The sequence below is a fragment of the Mobula birostris genome, chromosome 3 (assembly GCF_030028105.1).
Source record: "Mobula birostris isolate sMobBir1 chromosome 3, sMobBir1.hap1, whole genome shotgun sequence".
Taxonomy (NCBI): Eukaryota; Metazoa; Chordata; class Chondrichthyes; order Myliobatiformes; family Myliobatidae; genus Mobula; species Mobula birostris.
Genome location: NC_092372.1, coordinates 187150325 through 187173275, shown reverse-complemented (window position 1 = coordinate 187173275; position 22951 = coordinate 187150325). Strand labels below are relative to the sequence as shown.

The window sequence follows — 22951 nt, the reverse complement described above, 5'->3', positions numbered from 1 at the left end:
AGTCAGCAATCACATTTTCCGTTCCATTTATATGTGTTATTTTAATAATCCTCTCAACCCAGGCTCCAACTTAGCAGTCTTCATAGTGGCCGAAAACACTAATGAATTGTGATCAGTGTAACTTCTCAGTGGTTCTCGCCCCGGACACAGATAACAAGGGTCGTCCCATACCAACTTAGCATTCTTTGGCAAGGGCTTAGTAAGAGGGTGGGTACTATCCGCAAAGTTGTTTTTTTTTTCTGCAAAACTTCCGATAGTACCCCACCATCTCCAAGAACCTTCTCAGGGCTCTCTTGTCTGTCAGGGTGGGGACTTCAGAGATAGCCCGCACCTTAGCTTGCATCGGAGCCAGCTGCCCCTGTCGTACCACAAACCCCAGATAAGTGACTTTTTCGTGGCCGAATTCACTCTTTGCGAGGTTTACTGTCAGGCTGGCTTCAGACAGCCATTTAAACAGTGCCACAATTTGCTTTCCCCACGTGTCACTCCAGACCACTACATCGCCAGTATACACTTCTGTGTTCTTTAGCCCGTTTGTCACTGAATTAATCATTCTATAGGGGTGTTGCTCACTAGGCTGACCTGATGTGACAACAGCTCCATGTCCCAGCTCTTTGTATCGCCTCGGGACATCTAGACCTACGTGCGCGTGCCGGTTACTTAGCTTTATCAATGGCCCGCTTTGTTCGGGGGTTAGGTGAGAGACCTTATCAACAAAACGGGTCAAAACAATAGACATCTCCCATCTGGTCGGCACCACACTTATCTTTTCAAAATGGGTCCTCCCCTTCTCAGGTGGCACCCTAGCCTCATTAATTTTCATGATATCACCGGCTAGATCTGTTCTCTGATCGTAGTGGGCTTTTAACATGTTAATAGACTCTAACTGTGTTAACTCACGTCTGCAATAGTCAATAACATCCTTCCTCCTGTGCAGCCGGTAAAACTCTTCCATGATTCCGCCGACTGTTTCCCTCTCCCCAAAATGTCCACCAAGGGGTATCTTGTGGGCCAGGTTAAGAATCTCATCCCCATAGATTTTTGGCACCATCCCCCCCCATTCCTCATCTGCGGGTACGGTACTTGGTCTCCCCTTCTTCCTTAGCACTCCCTCCTCCATACAATAGTCTACTGACTCCCTTTTTAATTCTGCTTCAGAGAGAGCTGTCTCCGCCGAGACCATCAGCTCCTCGTCTCGCACCTGCGCCTGTACAAAATCCTTCCTGGCTGATGCTAAGTCTGCCTCAGCTCCCTCACTTCCTCCTGTTTCACTACACTCCTTCTTTTCACTTTCTACCTCCTCCTGGTACAAGGCTGGTAGAAACATCTCAGCTAAATTTACTTCGGCAGTCTTTCTGGACACACGCCGAGTCACTGCGCAAACGGGATGAACCTGTGAGTCCATGGGCGGGGCCTCAATGCTGGCAGGCTGACCTGTCAATCTCACTGCCGAGAACACAATTCCCCCGGCGAGGTCATTACCGAGCAAGACTCCCACGCCTTTCATCGGTAATTCGGGCCTCACCCCGATCGTGACTGGTCCAGAGACCAAGTTGCTTTGTAGGTGTATCTGGTGCAAAGGGACTGCCTCAGTCCCTTTTCCAATGCCTTTTATGACCCTGACTTTCCCAGTCTCGGTCTCTGAACTAAAGTCTAACACACCCTTTAATATCAATGACTGACACGCTCCCGTGTCTCTCCAGATCCGTACTGGAACTGGGTTTAACCCCTCCTTCACCGACACCAATCCGGCCGAGATAAACCACTCGCGCCCTTCCTGAGCTTTGGCAGACCTTTCCTCTCCTAGCGGTTTGTTTACCAGCTCAATACAGCCAGTCAAAATCGCCGTTTTTCCTTTTCCCGTCTCCTTCTTTGGGGCAAAGCACCTGGACGCAAAGTGTCCGACTTTCCCACAATTATAACAGACGACCCCAGGAGACTTCCTACCAGACTGCTCCCAGTCTACCTTATCCTTCTCACTAGTCTCCGACTTACTTACTGACTTTTCTGGCGGACTCTCCCCACCGTCCTGACTACCCTTCTGGTAGCCTTTACTCGGGGCAAACTTCATTTTATGCGTCAACGCGTACTCATCCGCTAACTTAGCAGTTGCGGCTAACGTGGCTGCCTCTTTCTCATCTAGGTAGGGTCTCATACCGTCGGACACAACCTTTAAACTGCTCAATCAGGATCAGCTGTAGCAGTCTGTCATAATCCCCATTTACCCCCTTCGAGGCGCCTCAACGCTCACAATATGTCTGCATCTCACGGGCAAACTCTAAATATGTGCAGTCCCACTGTTTCCTCGCATTACGGAACCTCTGCCGGTATGCCTCCGGGACCAACTCATAAATCCTGGGGATGGCCTCTTTCACCACCTTATACCTCTGGGCATCTTCCACAGACAAAGCCAAGTAAGCTTGTTGGGCTTTCCCTTTAAGTACACTCTGAAGCAAAACAGCCCACTTATCCCTTGGCCAGTCCTGACTTGCAGCAACTTTTTCGAAATGGAGAAAGTACCGATCCATGTCGGTATCGTCAAATGGGGGAACCAACCTAACCTCCTGGGTCGCCCTGAACCCTCCACCTTGGTTCGGCATGGGCCCCTGCTCTGCCCTTATCTTTAACCTCTCCAGCTCGAATTCCCTTTCCCTCTGTTTCTCTTCTCCCTCCAACTGCCTCTCTTCTCATTGTCGTTCTAACTGTTTCTCTTCATGTTCTAGCTGCCGTACCCGGAACTCGTGCTCGAGTCTCAGTTTTTCAAGCTGCACCTGTACTGCGTCTCCACCAGGTTTTCCAATAGATATCACCTCCAGCTCCCCTTGGGGAAACACATCTTTAGATACATAGTGCTCTACGATAGCTCTGTGTATCTCCTCTCTCCTCATTGTCGACTTCCCCTTAACAAGATTCAACCGTTTGGCCACAGCTGCCAATTCCGCTTTCCTGGCATCCTCTAATGCCTCCAAGGTCGGCGCCTTTAGAAATTCCTCAATCTCCATTTCTGCTGTTTGCCTTTTCTTTCTTTCGGGAATTTTAACCCAATCAATTTACCCCGTCCCAAATTTAGCGTTCGAAATCCCGGACGAGAACCCCACTTATGTTACATACCCCGTAACTGGGTTGCCAAACCAGCAGAAATGGATCACTCAGTTGGAGTCTGGACAGTACTCTAATAGTAAGGATATAAATGCAACAGGTTAGCAATGAATAAACACACATGTACACAGAACTAGGATAATAGGGTCAATCAAGCTCTATCACAGTCTAGGGGTAAAATGATCAATCACAAGTGACAGAGTTCAGTTTAGTTCAGTTCGCAGTAATCGCTGTTGTGTCGTTGGAGAGAGAGAGAGAGAGAACGAATGAATATTCAAATCGGATTCCAAACAGACCTTCGATATTCCTCGCAGTCAGCTTTCGGGCGAGCCCTTTGTAATGTCTTCTGAGGTCACCGACTGTGACCCCTCTGTTCCAGATACGATCGCTCCTCGGCGGTGAACCCGGCACCCAGGCAAGGGCGGACACATACACCGGGTTCCTGCCGACCGTATCTTTCCACCCTGTGCGTCTATGGCTGGTCCCGCAACCAGCCCTCCAAAACTCCCACCGACCTGTAGGGGCGCACCGCTTCCAGGGTCTCGTTACCTCGTGGTGTCGTGAGTGGTGTCTGTTGCCTTAGCGAACCTGTCCCTTTTTATCCCCCCGTTGGGGTATCGCCTGTCCATCAGACTTCAAACAGTTCAGGGTTCAAAGCAGCCGGTCTTGACAATACTCAGACCGGTGTCTCCTTCCGCTAAACTCTCTCGTCTCCTCATTAACATTTCCAAATGCTGCTCCATTGTCTTACTTATCTCTCTCTCCTGAAGACAGGTGGCAGATCAACTGATGATCCCACTTGTGATAGCACAGGACAGTTAACATCTTAGTCTATGTGTACTTTCGTAACCCTCTTTTGTCACACTTGGAGTTCAGGAAAATGAGGGGGGTTCTCATAGAAACACTCCGAATGTTAAAAGGCCAGATCAGATTAGATACGGCAAAATTACTTCCCATGATAGCGGATTCTAGGACAAGAGAGCTCTACTTTAGGATTGAAAGACCTCCATTTAGAACAGAGATGCGGAGAAATTACTTTAGTCAGAGGGTGGTAAATCTGTGGAATTTTTTTGCGACGAGCAGCTGTGGAGGTCAAGTCATTGGGTGCATTTAAGGCAGAGATAGATCTGTTCTTGATTAGCCAGGCCTCAAAGTGTATGGGGAGAAGGCAGGGGACTGGGGATGACTGGAAGAATTGGATCAGCCCATGATGGAATGGCAAAGCAGACTCAATGGGCCGAATGGTCTACTTCTGCTCCTATATCTTATGGTACTAACACGAGACTGAAATTTGTGGTCCTGGCATAATCCAAATCAATAATTAGTGAACATGTTGTTGGATAAGGACTGCGTAAACACACTTAGAAACTGGTTTGATCATATGCTCCATTAAAATTAGACCATGAGAGAATTAACAAGATTTTATTCATCTTATTTGTGAGCCAGTCATATGTTGCTAGCTTTCTAGAGATGCCATTAATTGAGCTTGGTTGGAACAGGTTCAGGTAGAGCACTACAGCAGGAATGGTTTAACTATAATGTGGTCTCCTGATATCAGATTGTAGAAGTCCTGGAGCAAAAAATATACATAACTATTGTGTTGAACATTTTAAGCATTTTAGTACTGCTCACTTTAATTATTAAAATGATTTTTTGTGTGTTACAGACAAATATGCTAATTTTATAGATGCCAACAGAAAAGAGGATTCAGTGGATAGACTCAGAACCTTAAAAAAATTGGTAATTTTTATCTATGACTAGTTTAACTTTACACATAGTTAACATTAAACCTTATTTCTATTCATTAAAACTGTTTCTCATGGTAAAACAATTTCAGATTCGAGATTTACCAGATCATCACTATGAAACGTTAAAATTTCTTTCGGCACATCTGAAGACAGTAGCAGAAAACTCTGAAAAAAATAAGGTATCCCTATTTAAGTTCCTTTAAAACTTTATGCATGTACACATTATTTTTAAATGTCAAAATTAAGAATATTCGGTTTTTATGTGTATTTTGAAATTCTCACTTCCAGCCATAGTGATCAGCTAAAGCAAATGTAAACACCAACACTAAGTTAAAATTTAGAATGATGTCCCAATTTTTCTTTTTCCAACTTTTCTGGTGTCAGAGGATATAGTTGCCAGATCTGTCATTATAATTCATGTTCCTGGTCAAGGAAACATATTCTGAAAGACTTAACAATATATAGGTGTACTCTAGTGTAATAATAAAATACTTTAACTTTATTTTTAAAAATCTGAAACTGTTGTGTACTTAGATGGAACCTAGAAATTTGGCAATTGTATTTGGTCCAACCCTTGTCAGAACATCAGAAGACAACATGATGCACATGGTTACTCACATGCCAGATCAATACAAAATAGTGGAAACGCTTATACAACATGTAAGTTTACTTCATATCCATGGTTATTAGGATTAATAATTTGTCACTGCTTGAGCGAATAACTAAATTGTAACAACCATTGATCTGATTGTATTTTCAGTATGACTGGTTTTTCACTGAAGAAGGTGATGAAAGTGCAACCGTAAGTAATAATAATTTGAAAACATACTTAGACACGCAGCAGACCAAACTGGAACTGATGTCAATCTCATTCAATATCCTTACCTACAATAACATTGATGGTTTTCGCAATCCTCTATGTTGTCTACTTTTGGGTTAATATTTCTTGTACATACTTTTATTTACTGATAGTTTTTAGCACATTTACTATAAATTCCAAAGAAAGTTGTTACATAATGCACCTCTTTGCCTACATCTGCAGGGTTAAACATTTTTGCTGTTGAACTTTGCTGATTTATTATTGTGCAAAATAGTCAAATAAATATCTTTAAGTATAATGCTGATGGAGTGCTGCAGGTTATTGAAATAGTGGCATTTAAAATACATGCATTTTCTTTTGAAAACGTTAAGCCATTTCTTGGTGTAATGTTGCCATTTCTGATTTTGGAAGTATAAAAAAATGCATGTTTTTGCATAAAGCTTTTAATACAATGGCTGTCCCAACTAATACCTGACATGATAATTCATTCTTTGGAACACTAATTTTATGTAAAATAAGCAATAAGTTTTATTCTTGATACAATGCGTTATGTGTATGGAAATATACATATTGCGGAAAACTAATAATGGCCTACAGTACATGTGAATGAATGGTATGAATTCTGAAGCCACAGAAATTGGCTGGTTCTCGCTTGAAACCCAGATGACCTCTTCCCTAATGCATCTATTAAAGTCATACTTTGGTCTTTCTCGTGACATTGGTATTATGATATGTGGTGCTTCACTGTGAGAGAAAAGTAAGCTTGTTATTTGAAACAGACTGTCACTATTTTGGAAGATTCTGATTCATGCTTGCGAAGTTTTTAAGCATTCTCTTTTTTTTCTAATTGATTCTAAATCTAAATTCTGAATTAAGCATAGAAAACCCCTCTCAAATTTGGACTAAGCAGAGATAGTGGGTTTTCCTACTGGACTGTGAATTTTGCCAGTTTTGTTTCAGAAAGTGACATGCACAAACTGCTGTAGTTTATGAGTGTTATTACAGGAATGTAGATAATTCAATATCTAAAGATTAATGGAGATTTAAACACAAAATTACATTTGGTTGTCCAGGTTCTTAACGTGAGGCAAAGTAAGTAGCAGCTTTTAAAAGTGGGCACTTCTAGTGCTGCTTCTGGTTGCATTGGGTTTAGAAAGATTTGCAAGTATACTTCTACCATTAATCTCATCTGATTTTGTTTGGACTTTAGAAACTTCTTGTAGGGGAATATACGGCGATTTAAAGAATACAGCATACAGCAGTGACATAGCAATTAACATCTAATAAGCCAACAATCCCAAGACCTGAGTTTAGATCTTACCATGGCAGTTGTGGAATTTAACCGTCAGTTAATTTCTAAATTTAAATAAAAAGTTATTAATAAAGACAGTCACACATCTGATTAAATGTTACAAAAAAACATTTTGTTCACTAATGCTTTTCGCAGGTAGCAAGTGCTGTAATCTTGTAAATAAAGTTCAAGTATATCATGTAAATTACCTTTTTGGATTGCCTTAGCCTTTATACAAAAAGGTATGAAGCAGTATTGCCTGTGTCTTCTTGCATATTTAAAATCTGACAACTGGTGACATATGTTAGTTTGATGCTAGCACGGCAAATGAGCAATCCTGTTTTCTCTAAAGGGAACTGGGTCCAACATAAAAAATATTATTAAAGATCTTTTAAGTATTCACTTAGAGAATAGCTTCTGAACTCAAAACAGGCAAACTACCTTTTTTATCTGTAAAACCTGTTTTCAGGCATTTCATAATGATATGGTACTCAATGACAATCTTGCCACACTGGAGAATGTAAAAGTCTATTGTTCATTTAGACTTGGGTTACTGGTGTTTTTTTTCTTCTAGTAAAGAAAAACAACTTTCTGATCTTCTTACTCTTGTGAATGTAGACACCAATCCAGGAAGAAAGCACAGTTGATACACAGCCAGTGCCAAACATAGATCATTTGCTAACCAACATTGGGAGAACAGGAACTACTCCGGGAGATGTTTCAGGTAACTGCCTGAACAAGACACTGCAGAGTTCGGTAACAGACAGTGTCATTGTTACTGACCAACTTCCTACAGAAGTAGACAGTTCAAGATTGAAATGCTTGTATTTGCCCATTCAAAACTGCAAATACTTGTAGGAGAAATTTGCTGCATATGTGAAACAATTATAATAACCTCAAATTATGTATATAAGTGTTCAAAAGTGTATTGTTTTTTGGTTATCCATGATTATAATTTTAAGAGGAATGGTTTTTATAACATTGTGATATATAGTGTGCTGTGCACTTTTTAAGTTATAATTAAATATAGGACTAAAATGTTTCCAGAAATTTCAATTTTCATTATCTACATGTTGGTTTACATATTGGTAATTGTTGCAAGGTCATCTGAAAAATGTGTTTAATTTAAAGTCTGGAAGAAGCTATAAATCTTATAGGGCTTATCTGGTTGGTGGCTGGAAGCTTGTGTGTTGTATTTTGTGGGACTGTGGTGTGTGAATGTGTTAGTCAAGACAGTATCACTTTTTATCATGTACTTGGGCTGGATTTAACTTTATCTAGACAAACTTTCACAATCTTTTTACTTCCTTTTTCCAGCCTGTTTCAACTTAACTACATCAAATTATACTCTCATTTTGGAGTGACAGTAATTTCATTAAATTTAAAACAATTGGAAAATAAATGCATATATGGGGCACTTTAAAATCATTTAGCATTCATTTCATTCCATGAGATGTACAATGTAACTTGAACAAGAGAATGAGAAAAGAGATACTGATGCATTATTTAACTTAACTGAATGTACTTAAAAGGTCTGATTAAAGTAATGTGATCCACCTAAGCTTTTATTATAAGAAGAATGTTAGAGAATTTATGTCTGCAAGTTTTGTGATTGTCTTCTATAAATTAATTGTTAATTAAAATTGCACAATGATTTGTATTTTAGTGTGGTAATTTTGTGGTAATGCTGTGCCATTTCTTTATCCTCTGATCTTGCTCTCAATATCATTAATTATGGTTTGTTGGATTTTCTGTCCATTAGTGTGAGCTTATCATCCTGTCCTCTGTTGAACTAACCCAGCATGTCTTTTCCCAAACGTGTCAACTTTGTCACATAGCTCGTGTCTGAGTGTTAAAGGGTTTTTTTCCAGCATTTACACATACTGATCTTGAAACAGGCGAAGTTGGAGGAGTCTATCACACTGTGATGTCACTGATGGATTCTGTGATGTCACTGATGGACAGCTGGAACTGTAGGAAGAAGGAGGATTGTTGCCCTCATTGTAGCTGCCTAGTCTGCAGAAATCCCCGTTTCTTGTAAAATGGAAAATTTATCATCTGTGATGTAAATTTGCTGTAATGATTATTTTAAAAAGACCAATACTACTTTCTTAAAGTCTTTCTGCTGTTTCTTATCATTTCTGAAGCAGACCCTGAGGAGAAATAGCATGGTATGGTCTATTAGTTTTTATAGTCATGTAGCATAAACCATGTTTCAAAAGGGGTGTGGCTGGGGGCTCAGCTCTAGGTCTGCCTTACAGACTTGCAAAGTGAATTGCAGGAGTAATTTTCAAGTACTTATAGCTTGAAAATACTGAAAATTTATATTAAAAATTTGGAATTTTGCTAGCCCCTTTCTGCCCCCCTCTTAATTTTATAGCCTCAGCTGTTGCCCCATAGTAGATCTCTTTTTGCAGCTTTCATTCTACATTTCATCATGCCCTTGTCAAATTTGAAAGTCACATGCTTTTCTGTGAATTCTAAGTATATTTAGTTGACTTTATCTAAAATAATATTAATATAGCTTAAGCAAAAAAAAGCATTAGTGTTTGTGTTTTTGAGTTCTGTGCTTTCTTGTTTTGCTCGGCATCATTTGCATTTCTCCCGGAGTAAGTAATTCTTGTAAAGTGTCTTTTCAATTAACATCTTGCAGATGTAGGCCCTTTAGATCAATGCAAACATTTGTGCAGCTATAACTTAGAAACCAGTGGTGTGCTTAGAACTGTGGGTGCTTTGACTTTCATAAAGCATGTTATGAGGACACATTTTAAAATAAAATTGAAAGAATGAGTTCTGCAAATGGAAACAAGAATAAATTGCTTCAATATGTACTAATGTTTAATTAGTCTTTGTGTTTTTTCTAAGAGAACAGGGTCCCTTTGCCATCCCTCTCATTGAGCTGGTTTAACCTCAATTTCACAGCATACTTTCATGGTGGTGGCTGTCTGTGCTGCTTTTCATCTCAGTGAGCTATAACTCTCCACTCTGTGCCTTTTTTCTATTGCAGTCATACTGTTTTCTATGAATTATGATTTGCTTCATAAATATAAATAAATGTGCTTTAAATTGTTTGTTAAAAATAAGCAAACAAATGATGTAATAATTGTGATGTTTTCTTTCTCCTCTTTTACAGACTCAACCACTAGTGACTCAGCAAAATCTAAGGTGAGAACGTAACTGCAAAGAACATATAAGACCTTAAAATAGATTTATTGACTAGAAATTATAAAGGCACAGAAGAGTGTGTCATAAAAATATTTAGCAACATTAAATTTTGGAATTGTGGATGCTTTCCTAATTGGTTATTGAAGAATTAAGTTTTTCTTTCCTTCACCAATGTCTTTTATATAGCATTTTTTTTGCTGAAGTAGTTCTTGCACTGTGTAAAATAATTCGACGAGTTTAAGTTTTTCAGTTATCTTGGACAGGATCGTCACCCTCCTCTAAAGCTTCTGCTTGGCTGGCCAGTGATATATGACTACCCAAGCATAGAACTATTCACTACTATTCAAATATAGCCAGACGTTTTCTCGTTTCTCTCCATCACCATCATCATGAGTCCCAAAAAATCTGTGATTAAATCTCTCCGGTTTATCCTCTATATGCTATACCTGGCACGAGCATTTAAAATAAAGCTTCAAATTCCACATACATGCTGATGGCACCATCTCTCTCAATCTCTCCGGTGCCTCAAACTTGCCACTGTGTTTGTCCAATATCCAATACTGGATAAGCAGGAATTTCCTCTATTATTGGGAATGATAAAGTCATTGGCTTAGTTGCTGAAGTCCAGATTACCACTGTGCCTTCATTAATTTCCTTCTTTACTTCTCAAAATAAAATTTAATCAGATTTGTAAGATGGTTTCTCTGATACAGAGCTGTGCTAGCTCCCCTGACTCCGCCTTTGTCTTTCCAAGTGAACATGAATGCAGCCCTGATAATAATCTCCCTACCACTAATGTAAAGCTCACCAGCATTCAGTTTACCAGACCCAACTGGTTCTCCTCTACCACCACTCTCCTCTGTCTGGCAGAACTGGTCCTTCCTCTCAATAACCTTTCCTTAGGCTCCTCGCACTTCCTTCAAACTGTGTAGCTACGGGCACTTGCATGGGTCCCAGCTGTGTCTGCCATTTTGTCGGCTGCGTGGAACAATCTATGTTCCCAGCCTACACTGGCATCACTCCCCAACTTTTCCTATACTACATTTATGACTACATTGATACAGCTTTGGTCCCCTAAACACTCTTTGGTTTTAACACCCTTTTGTACAATGCTGAAATAAATATCTTTGTAGTTCAAAATTTATTACTGGCAAAAGCTGCTTATGGATTATAATTTGTCTTAATTTTTGTGTACAGTAGATTCCGGTTAATTAGGCCATCAGTTACAGCAGCCACTTATTTTGGACAACTCTTAAATAACAAAATCTTATCAAGAAAATAGCTGGGACATTTTGCTGCTTAATTAGGACAGAATACTGTTGCTGAACAGTTTCCAACTAGAGTCACTTGTGTGTGTTAAAAAGTGATTTTTGTCACTGATAGTTGGTGAGGAATAAGCAGTAAGACAATTTAGAAATGTTTTGCTCACTGCAGTTTCAAGCATCCAGGCTTGGAGATGCCAGAAACAGCCGGGAGTGAAAATGAAACGATTTTACTACTTCACAACAAGTTAGGAACTACGAAGAATTTGAAGGCATCAGCAATCGTCGAATGTTACAATCGTCGAAAGCATTGTATGAAGGCAGTCACTAGGTGTCTGTTCTAATTTTGTCCATTTACAATCAAAAGAACACAGCAGCGTGTTCTGTCATATCTGACGATAACAGTGAAACCTGTGCAGGAGAGCTTTTAAAGTGGAAAAGCCGTTGCACTGGGACAGTTCCACTCTCTCAACCTCAGAAATCCAGGTCCACTGGTATGAGTACATGTCACAAGCTGGGGACTTCCTTGGTTGAAGTGGATAACCATGACTTCTGTGCCTTCACTCTCCAAAAAGTGTTGCAGAACTGCCATCTTAGCTGTTGGTTCTCACTGTTGATCTCATCCACCCAGTTAGCTGAGGTTGACTTCACATGCGAGGACAGGCATGTCCCTATCCCACCAGGGTATGAGGTCCACCAGAAACCCACTTCTGGTTGAGCCTGCCTGTCGACGCTGTATTGTCGACCAGGTGTTGTCATTGTTGTGTGCAAACAGTTACTTGGAACCACAGGTGAGAGCTGAATCTGGTGGGGACCAAAGGTGAGTGAGCTACCCCAGAATGGACACGACAAGCCCTTTCACCAGAGGTACTACCCCTCCCTGGAAACCTGTTACACAGCAGCGTACACTGGATGAATTTCTCCGTCGATAACTATTAGGAACTAATACACAGTTTTATAGTACTGTAATGGCATTAGTAGTGTATTAATTTGTTTAGGATTTCATTTAAATGCCTAATTTGTTACTCAGTTAAACAGCAGATTGACTTTTTTTTTAAATACCTTCTTAACTATTTCCATGAAACTTCAGCTAACAGGACCTCAATGGTAGTAATATCTGGATTGTTGCCTGTTCCATGTTCCATGTGCCATGTGCCAGTGAGGATAGGAATAGGATGATCTGGCAGGTAAAAGCATGGCTGAAGAACTGGTGCAGGGGGCAAGGGTTCAGATTTATGGATCATTGGGATCGCTTCTGGGAAGAGGCAACTTGTACAAAAGGGACAGGTTACATCTGAACCACAAGGGGTCCAAATATCCTTGCTAGAGTTGTTCAGGAGGGGTTAAACTAATTTGGCGGGGGGATGGGAATCGAAATGATAGTGCTGAAGGTGAGGTAGCTGGTTTACAAACAGAGGCAATATGTAGGGAGGAGAGGCTGTTAATAGGACAAAATTGCAGTCAACAGGATGAGTTGCAATGTAAAAGGTGGACAAAATCAAAAAGGGTGATTACAGCACTGAAGGTGTTGTATTTGAATGCGTGCAGTATATGGAATAAGGTAGATGATATTGTGGCACAATTACAGATTGGCAGGTATGATGTTGTAGGCATCACTGAATCATGGCTGAAAGAAGATTATAGCTGGAACTTAATGTCGAAGGGTACACATTGTATCGAAAGGACAAGCAAGAAGGCAGAGGGAGCAGCATCGCTCTCTTGGTAAAAAAAAAATAAAATCAATCAGTAGAAAGAGGTAACATAGAATCAGAAGATGTTGAATCAGTGTGGATAAAACTGGGGAACTGCAAAGGTAAAAAGTCTCTAATGGCAATTGTATTACCTATCCCCAAACAGTTATAAGGAGGTGGTGTACACATTACAGTGGAAGATAGAAATTGCATGGCAGAAGGGCAATGTTCCAATATTCACAGGGGATTTCAATATGCAGGTAGATTTGGAAAATCAAGTTGGTGCTGGGTTCCAAGAGGGGGAGTTTCTAGAATGCCTGCGAGATGGCTTTTTAGAGCAGCTTGTGGTTGAGCCCACTAAGGGATCATCTGTTCTGGATTGGATGTTGTGCAAGGAAATAAAATTGATTAGAGAGCTTAAGGTAAAAGAACCCTGAGGGGAAATTGATCATAATGTGATCAAATTCATCCTGAAATTTGAGAAGGAGAAGCTAAGGTCAGATGTATCAGTATTACGGTGGAGTAAAGGGAATTACAGAAGCATGAGAGAAGAGTGGGCCAGAATTAATTGGAAAAGGACACTGGCAGTGATGATGCCAGAGCAGCAATGGCTGGAATTTGTGGAAGCAATTCGGAAGGCACAGGATATGTGTGTGTGTGTGTGTATATATATGTATATAAACACATCCCAAAGAGGAAGAAGTATTCTAAAGCGAAGATGATACAACTGTGGTTAACAAGAAGTCAAAGAGAGGGCATATAATAGAGCAAACATTAGTGGGAAGTTAGAGGAATAAGAAGTTTTGTAAAACCAACAGAAGGTAACTAAAATGTCATACGAAAGTAAGCTAGCCAGTAATATTAAAGAGGATACCAAAAGTTTTTTCAGATACATAAATTATACAAGAGAGGTAAGAGGGGATATCAAATCGCTGGAAAATTATACTGAATAAGTATTTTGCATCAGTATGGTTGAAGTTCCATGTGTTACGGGTCATGAAGTATGTGAAGTTACCATTACTAGAGAGAAGGTTCTTGGGAAGCTGAAAGGTCTGAATGTAGATAAGTCACCGGGACCAGATGGTGTACACCCCAGGGTTCTGAAAGAAGTGGCTGAAGAGATTGTGGAGGCATTAGTAATGATATTTCAAGAATCAATAGATTCTGGTATGGTTCCAGAAGACTGGAAAATTACAAATGTCTCTTCACTCTTCAAGGAGGAGGAGGGGCAGAAGAAAGGAAACCATAGGCCAGTTGGTCTGGAGTTGATTATTAAGGATGAGGTCTCAGGGTAATTGGAGAGTTATCACATAAAGTTGGCCATAGTCAACATGGTTTCCTCAAGGGAAAATCTTGCCTGACAGAACTGTTGCAATTCTTTGAAGAACTAACAAGCAGGATGGACAATGGAGAAATGGTTGCTGTTGTGTACTTGGATTTTCAGAAGACCATTGACAAGGTGCCACACACGAGGCTACTTAACAAGCTATGAGCCTGTGGTATTACAGGAAAGATTCTAGCAGGGATAGCGCAGTAGCTGATTCGCAGGAGGCAAAGAGTGGGAATAAAGGGAGCCCTCTCTGGCTGGCTGCCAGTGATTAGTGGTGTTCCACAGCGGTCTTTGTTTGGACCAATTCTTTTTACATTATATGTCAATGATTTGGATGATGGAATTGATGGCTTTGCAGCAAGTTTGAAGATAGGTGGAGGGGCAGGTAATTTTGTGGAAGTAGAGACACTGTAGAGGACTTAGACAGATAAAGGGAATGGGCAAAGCAGTGGCAGATGGAATAGTATCAGGAAATGTATGGTCATGCACTTTGGTAGAAGAGATGAAAGGAGTGACTATTTTCTAAATGGAGAGGAAATACAAAAATCTGAGATGGAAAGGGTCTTGGGATGCCTTGTGCAGGATTTCCTACAAGTTAATTTGCAGGTTGAGACTGTGCTAAGGAAGGCAAATGCCATGTTACCATTCATTTTAGGAGGACAAGAATATAAAATCAAGGATGTAATGTTAACACTTTATAAAGCACTGACAGGGGATCACTTGGAGTATTGTGAGCAGTTTGGGGCCCCTTGGAAAGGATGTGCTGAAACTGGAGAGGGTTCAAAGGAGTTTCACAAAAATGATTCCAGGATTGACTAGGTTGTCATATGAAGAGTGTTTGAGGCTATGGGGATGTATTCACTAGAATTCAGAAGAATGAGGGTTGACCTCATTGAAACCTATTGAATGGTGAATAGATAAGTGGATGTGGGAAGGATGTTTCTTAAGACCAGAGGACATAGCCTCAAAATAGAGCGTCCTTTTAGAACGGAGAAGAGAAATTTCTTTAGCCAGAAGGTGGTGAATCTGTGGAATTCTTTGCCACAGGCAGCTGTTGATATAAGTTTAAGGCAGAAGTTGATAGACTCTTGATTGGTCAGAGTACAGGAGAAGGCAGGAGATTAGGGTTGAGAGGAAAATGGATCAGCCATGTTGAAATGGCAGGGTAGACTCAGTGGGCCAAAGGGCCTAATTCTGTTCCTATATCTTATGGTCCTTTGGTTTTATAATTGGGGCAGCCACATAATTGGACCTAAATGTACTGGTCCTGATGTGTCCAATAAATGGAAGTCCTCCCTAAGAGTGTTTGAAATTTCATGGGTCTTGTATTGGCAGAGATATGAAAAACATTATTTTGTTTGAATTTTTCTGTACAGTTCAAACCCAAATTTAGGTAGGAAGAGTTCTGATCCTTGCAATTATATGGTAGCCTCTGAATGTGATTTGGCTAATGTGGAACCAGGACCTACAAGGCAACTATTTATGATGGTTCAGTAGGACCACATTTTGGAAATGGAATGGAATTACATCTTTTGTAAACTATCTTCATATACAGGGGCATGCAAAGTTTGGGCACCCCTGGTCAAAATTTCTGTACTGTGAATAGCTAAGTGAGTAAAAGATGAACTGATTTCCAAAAGGCATAAAGTTAAAGATGACACATTTCTTTAATATTTTAAGCAAGAAAACTTTATTTCCATCTTTTACAGTTTCAAGATAACAAGGAAAAGGGCCCGAAGCAAAAGTTTGGGCATCCTGCATAGCAGTACTTAGTAACACCCCCTTTGGCAAGTATCACAGCTTGTAAGTGCTTTCTGTAGCCAGCCAAGACTCTTTCAATTCTTGTTTGGGGGATTTTCGCCCATTCTTCTTTGCAAAAAGCTTCTAGTTCTGTGAGATTCTCGGGCTGTCTTGCATGCACTGCTCTTTTGAAGTCTATCCACAGATTCTCATAGAAAACATAGAAAATAGGTGCAGGAGTAGGCCATTCGGCCCTTCGAGCCTGCACCACCACTTATTATGATCATGGCTGATCATCCAACTCAGAACCCTGCACCAGTCTTCCCTCCATACCCCCTGATCCCTGTAGCCACAAGGGTCATATCTAACTCCCTCTTAAATATAGCCAATGAACTGGCCTCAACTGTTTCCTGTGGCAGAGAATTCCACAGATTCACCACTCTCTGTGTGAAGAAGTTTTTCCTAATCTCGGTCCTAAAAGGCTTCCCCTTTATCCTTAAACTGTGACCCCTCGTTCTGGACTTCCCCAAATTCAGGAACAATCTTCCTGCATCTAGCCTGTCCAATCCCTTTAGGATTTTATACGTTTCAATCAGATCCCCCTTCGATCTTCTAAATTCCAACGAGTACAAGCCCAGTTCATCCAGTCTTTCTTCATATGAAAGTCCTGCCATCCCAGGAATCAATCTGGTGAACCTTCTTTGTACTCCCTCTATGGCAAGGATGTCTTTCCTCAGATTAGGGGACCAAAACTGCACACAGTACTCCAGGTGTGGTCTCACCAAGGCCTTGTACAACTGCAGTAGTACCTCCCTGCTCCTGTACTCGAATCCTCTCGCTATAAATGCCAGCATACCATTCGCCTTTTTCACCGCCTGCTGTACCTGCATGCCCACTTTCAATGACTGGTGTATAATGACACCCAGGTCTCGTTGCACTTCCACCATTCAGATAATAATCTGTTTTCCTATTTTTGCCACCAAAGTGGATAATTTCACATTTATCCACATTAAATTGCATCTGCCATGAATTTGCCCACTCACCCAACCTATCCAAGTCACCCTGCATCCTCCTCACAGCTAACACTGCCGCCCAGTTTCGTGTCATCCGCAAACTTGGAGATGCTGCATTTAATTCCCTCATCCAAGTCATTAATATATATTGTAAACAACTGGGGTCCCAGCACTGAGCCTTGCGGTACCCCACTAGTCACCGCCTGCCATTCTGAAAAGGTCCCGTTTATTCCCACTCTTTGCTTCCTGTCTGCTAACCAATTCTCTATCCACATCAATACCGTGTGCTTTAAGTTTGCACACTAATCTCCTGTGTGGGACCTTGTCAAAATCCAAATATACCACATCCACTGGTTCTCCCCTATCCACTCTACTAGTTACATCCTCAAAAAATTCTATGAGATTCGTCAGACATGATTTTCCTTTCACAAATCCATGCTGACTTTGTCCGATGATTTCACTGCTTTCCAAATGTGCTGTTATCACATCTTTGATAACTGGCTCCAGCAGTTTCCCCACCACCGACGTTAGGCTAACCGGTCTATAATTCCCCGGTTTCTCTCTCCTTTTTTAAAAAGTGGGGTTACATTAGCCACCCTCCAATCCTCAGGAACTAGTCCAGAATCTAATGAGTTTTGAATGCGGCCAAAAAGTTCTATTTTAACTTCGTCAGTCCCCAGGGCTTGTTTAGATGTTCCTTTGAACTTCTTGAATAGAACTTTTTGGCCGCAATGAGCAAAGGTATGTTTGGAGAAAAAAGGGTGCAGAATTTCATGAAAAGAGCACCTCTCCAACTGTTAAGCACAGGGGTGGATTGATCATGCTTTGGGCTTGTGTTGCAGCCAGTGTCACGGGGAACATTTACTGGTAGAGAGAAGAATGAATTCAATTAAATTCCAGCAAATTCTGGAAGCAAACATCACACCGTCTGTAAAAAAAAACACCGAAGATGGAAAGAGGATGGCTTCTACAACAGGATAATGATCCTCAGCACCCCTCAAAATCCACGATGGACTACCTCAAGAGGCGCACGCTGAAGGTTTTGCCATGGCCCTCACAGTCCCCCGACCTAAGTATCATCGAGAATCTGTGGATAGACCTCAAAAGAGCAGTGCATGCAAGATGGCCTAAGAATCTCACAGAACTATAAGTCTTTTGCAAGGAAGAATGGGCGAAAATCCCCCAAACAAGAATTGAAAGACTCTTAGCTGGCTATAGAAAGTGTTTACAAGCTGTGATACTTGCCAAAGGGTGTGTTACTAAGTACTGCCATGCAGGGTGCCCAAACTTTTGCTTTGGGCCCTTTTCCTTTTTTGTTATTTTGAAACTGTAAAAGATGGAAATAAAAAAGTTTTCTTGCTTAAAATATTAAAGAAATGTGTCATCTTTAACTTTATGCCTTTTGGAAATCAGTTCATCTTTTACTCGCTTAGCTATTCACAGTAACAGAAATTTTGACCAGGGGTGCCCAAACTTTTGCATGCCACTGTACTTAAGTGATATTCTTTCAATCAATTTGTGCTGCTATCCACTATAGTTTTTAAGTTAGCACCTCCTGAGCTTTCATGAATGACACTGATCACATGGTGTGATTGTACTTTTGGTATCTTACTGTTGAACCGTGGAGCAATAATTTGGGTCTCCTGGTTATTGTTCATTCTATGACAAATCCAAGGAGAAAAGAAGTTGAATGCTTTTTTCCTGACCAAGAAACTATTGTTTTTTTTTCTATCACTGATGACTTCAAATGAAATGAAATGCGAGGCACCTAGAAAGCATTAAGTTGCACTTGCGCATATTTCTTTACACCATAAAGATTCACTATAAATTAGTAAAGGTATGGGAAAATGGTTGCTAAGACACATATTTTAAAGATGGAGGAGGATGCCGGATATTATTGATGTTTCTTTTGCCCAAACGTAGTGTTAGCATAAGGGTGTCATTTTGATATCTACATTGAAATTTTGGCCATGGTCATGTATAATCCAGAGTATTTTAAATGCATCCTTTTCACTGATATTTTCAATAAAAATGAAAAAATGCAGGTACTGGAATCAAATACAAATCAGGCAGTGTCTCAATAGAGAGAGTAAACATTTCAGGTTTGAGTTCTGATGATATTTCACCTGAAACATTCACGGTTTCTCTTTCCTTCATTTTTTTTACAAGGTGCATAATCCACTTAGAGTCTGTTATCTTTAATATATTTGTAAAGTTCATTGTCGTGTGTTCAGTAAACATTGATACAGAAAACATGCATTTCTTACTTCAAACATTTTCTTCCATATTTAACAGGGTTCTTGGGGATCCGGAAAGGATCAATACAGCAGGGATCTGCTTGTGTCATCCATCTTTGCTGCAGCCAGTCGTAAAAGAAAGAAAAAGGATATAAAGTTGCAACAAAGTAGTTCAGATGATGAGTTGGAAAGTGGATTCTCCAGGAAAGAAATATCAAACTATTCCCATACAGTTGTAGCTAAGGAACTGGGAAATAAAGGAGAAGCTGAAAATGAAGTTGACTTATCTGAAACAAAGGAAAAACAAGATAATTGGTATGATGAGCAGCAGGTAAAAGAAAGTACAGGGGAAAGGAATAAATCTTTATCTGTAGCATTAATTGAAAAGTTTGAAACGAGAAAGCAGACATCTCCAGAAGAAACAAGCTTCACAGAGCAGAAGCTTCCAACATACTGCCAAAAATGCACAGACTCGCCTAATGTCGGTTGTTCCAGTCCACAACTAATTGCAAGCACAAATTCCATTTCTGCTATTGAGGTTTCTTCTGGTAATGTAAACAAGGATAAAGCTGTAATGGACTTAAATATTACAGTCAGTAATTGTTCTTTGGATTCTCAACAGCAAACTAATTTAATCAAAACAAAGAAGCCCACAGTCAAAATCATAGATACAGTTACTGCAGATGTAAGTTCCATCGCTTCAGAATATTCCACAACTTCTTCTATAACATACCTAACAGAAATGGACTCTCATGGGTTGAATCCAGAAGTCCAGTCAGTGACAGAAAGCAAAGGTGATGAGGCTGATGATGAGAGAAGTGAACTTGTCAGTGAAGGACACCATGTAGAAACAGATAGTGATAGTGATTTTTCTGTTTTTGCTGCAAGTTGTGCACCTGAGAAGCTCCTACATGTAATGAAACAGGATCCATCAACGAGTGTCAGAAAAAACTCAGAAGGAAGTAACATGATGGGAACAGAGGGAAGTTCAACACCAAGGTTGGATGGTAGGAAAGTATTTAGCTCACGTAAGCTCATTGAGAGTGATACACTTTCAAAGAAAAAATCACTTAGGTTGAAAGGTGAAAGTGAGGTGTCAGTAGATACAAAGGAACAAAAAGAAGCAAAGAGAGAACAGAAGGTTGTTGACGTCATGAAGAAAGGGAAATCCACAAGCAGCCTGTCTTCATTCATTAAAAATGAACCTGATAAGATGGAGCCTGGTTGGAAGTTAAAAATTACAGACCGTTTAAAACTACGTCTAAAAATTTCTGCAGATGATATGTTTGGAGTTGGCATACAAAAGTCAAGCTCTCCTGAGACCGTTAGGAAAAAAAACATCAGGCGCAGACATACTATGGGAGGAAATAGGGATTTTGCAGAACTGAGTGTTTTAAATGCATGGAGAGCACATGAACAAGAACATTCTCCTAATAATGTAGGGAGTGGAGGGAACGAACCCCAGTTGTCAGCAATGGATCGCCTCAAGCCAAAATGTCATTCCCAGGATCTCTCAATCACAGACTGGCTTGCTCGAGAACGCTTACGCACTAGCACACCAGATTTGCACACAGAAAAAGCCTTGGAGCCAAGAACTGTGGTCATTAGTTTAGACAACGATACAAACACACAGTTGTCTGCATCAGCTGGAGAAGATGCAGTCAGCTGTAGTAGTTTGACCCAAATCAGTCATCCTTCCACTTCAACATCTCTTAGCCCACCATCTTCAACAGATCAAGTAAATGGTGACAGCCACCAAAGCAAGGGAAAAAACAATTTTAGTACAACAGTTGATGCTCATCCCCATAAAATATCTAGTAATCAAGTAGTCAAGTCTCGCTTCTATCAGTACTTGTAGGTCTGCAATTATTTATGTGTCTAGTGCTGCAGAAAATTGTACAGCAAATTGCTTGTCAAACAGTATACTGTTTTCTATATGAATTTCCTGTACATATTTCTATCTGTACTTGAATTTTAAAACAGTTGATGCTCTGCCAAAACTGCAGGCTGGTTTCTGTGCTGGGTACTGTGGAAGCTCATTGTGTACACTAACAGCCAGAAATAGGATAAACTTGTGTACAAAGTAAATTTATAAATTGAGTAGAAAAGAGCATCAAGTGCTGAAGCCTTCTGACGTAAACTTAATCATACTGCATGATCAGCAATTCTTGCGTAAGTGTTCTAAATTGGATTCAGCTGCATATATTTTACATCAGCTTACAAGGGCGAGCAAAATAAACTTTTTGGATTTGATTTTTGGAACTTCAGTTGCAAAAGAAAGTGCCTCATCTCAAAAAAGAAATTGGTTTAGATAGGGTGCCATATTGTCATTTTAGTTTTAAAAAAACTAGAAATCTACTGTGAACAAATCATTTTATCTGTAAACAAAACAAAAATATCATTAAAATAATTTTCCAGATTTTATTAACTAAACAGGTAGAGTTTCCACACTATAGGCATTCCAGTTGGATCGTAAGAACATTTTTTAATTCAGACTTTTAATACAGTCTTTGTATGGGACTTGATTTTTTTTAAAGGTTTCTGTAAAGATACATAAATGTATATAATTTCATCTGTCGCTTTTTCAAATTTGAGATTTGATAAAAGCTTTGTAACATAGGCATGTAGATAGTGGTTTCTGGAAAAACTGGTCCCTTGCTCATTTTTCATCATCTCTAAAGAGAATCTTAACTGTGCATGAGAACTGTTTTCTCAGATTCAACATTGTATTTAGCCTGTGTACAGATAGAGGCAAATTGTTTGTAAATGTGCCCTGGAAACACTGGAAATAAAATTTTGGTTTCTGTGGTTCTCTGCTTATGTTCTTTAACGGCATTTAACAAAAAAAATAGCCAAATGTATGATATATTTATATCTCTTTCTGGTCCTAAGTTTTCTTCCACTCCAAAGAGATGTTGCTTAGGTTTAGTGAAGATAAGTACAGTGAAGATAAATCCTTCGGGATCTTACTGAATAATGATGCCAGCAATATTAAGGCTGTTAATAAAGACTGAAATGGGGATTGGTACTATAGATAACAGGTGAATCACACTGAATAAATAAATAAGCCCTACAAGATTGGGGGGTGGGGAGAGATGAGGTTTGGGTGATGAAGGAAATTGAGACAAAATAGTAAATTTTAAATTTATGACTGTGAGTAATATTAAAAAAAAAACTTTTTAATTGACAGCCCCAACTTCCTGCACCAGAATAACAGGTTAGTTAACGGGTCAATCCAATGGTCAAAAGAGCTTAATTTGCCGACATTTTTCCACATGCCTTACATCTGAGATTGGTGAATAATTGTTAATCAAAGCTTTTAAATTAACAATTCCTATTAATGAACAGATTTCTAAACATATATCACTCTTTGGAAGAATATCCTATACTCTCCTGCAAGTCAGACCTCCAAATTAGAGACTGTGTACCTAATTCTAGACTACCCAACAAGCAGCAGTTGAATTATCTCTACTTTGCCAGTCTTATCTACTTATCCAAAATACTTGGGGCTGGAACTGTTTTGAAATATCTAATGAGATAGCTTGGGATTGCCAT

The 22951-nt window shown here is 40.0% G+C and overlaps 1 protein-coding gene across 5 annotated transcripts in view; it reads left to right on the top strand.

Annotated features, from left to right (window-relative positions):
- The window catches only part of LOC140195486 (rho GTPase-activating protein 21-like), a 348737-nt gene extending 326539 nt beyond the window's left edge, over positions 1-22198 (top strand). For all 5 annotated transcript variants that reach the window (XM_072253856.1, XM_072253852.1, XM_072253850.1 and 2 more), the window contains 7 exons: positions 4766-4839; positions 4937-5026; positions 5382-5507; positions 5608-5649; positions 7577-7682; positions 10092-10123; positions 19455-22198. In XM_072253856.1, the coding sequence (XP_072109957.1) occupies positions 4766-4839; positions 4937-5026; positions 5382-5507; positions 5608-5649; positions 7577-7682; positions 10092-10123; positions 19455-21254 (2270 nt within the window). In that variant the 3' untranslated portion in view covers positions 21255-22198. The remainder of the gene's footprint in view (positions 1-4765; positions 4840-4936; positions 5027-5381; positions 5508-5607; positions 5650-7576; positions 7683-10091; positions 10124-19454) is intronic.
- The last annotated feature ends 753 nt before the right edge of the window (positions 22199-22951 follow it).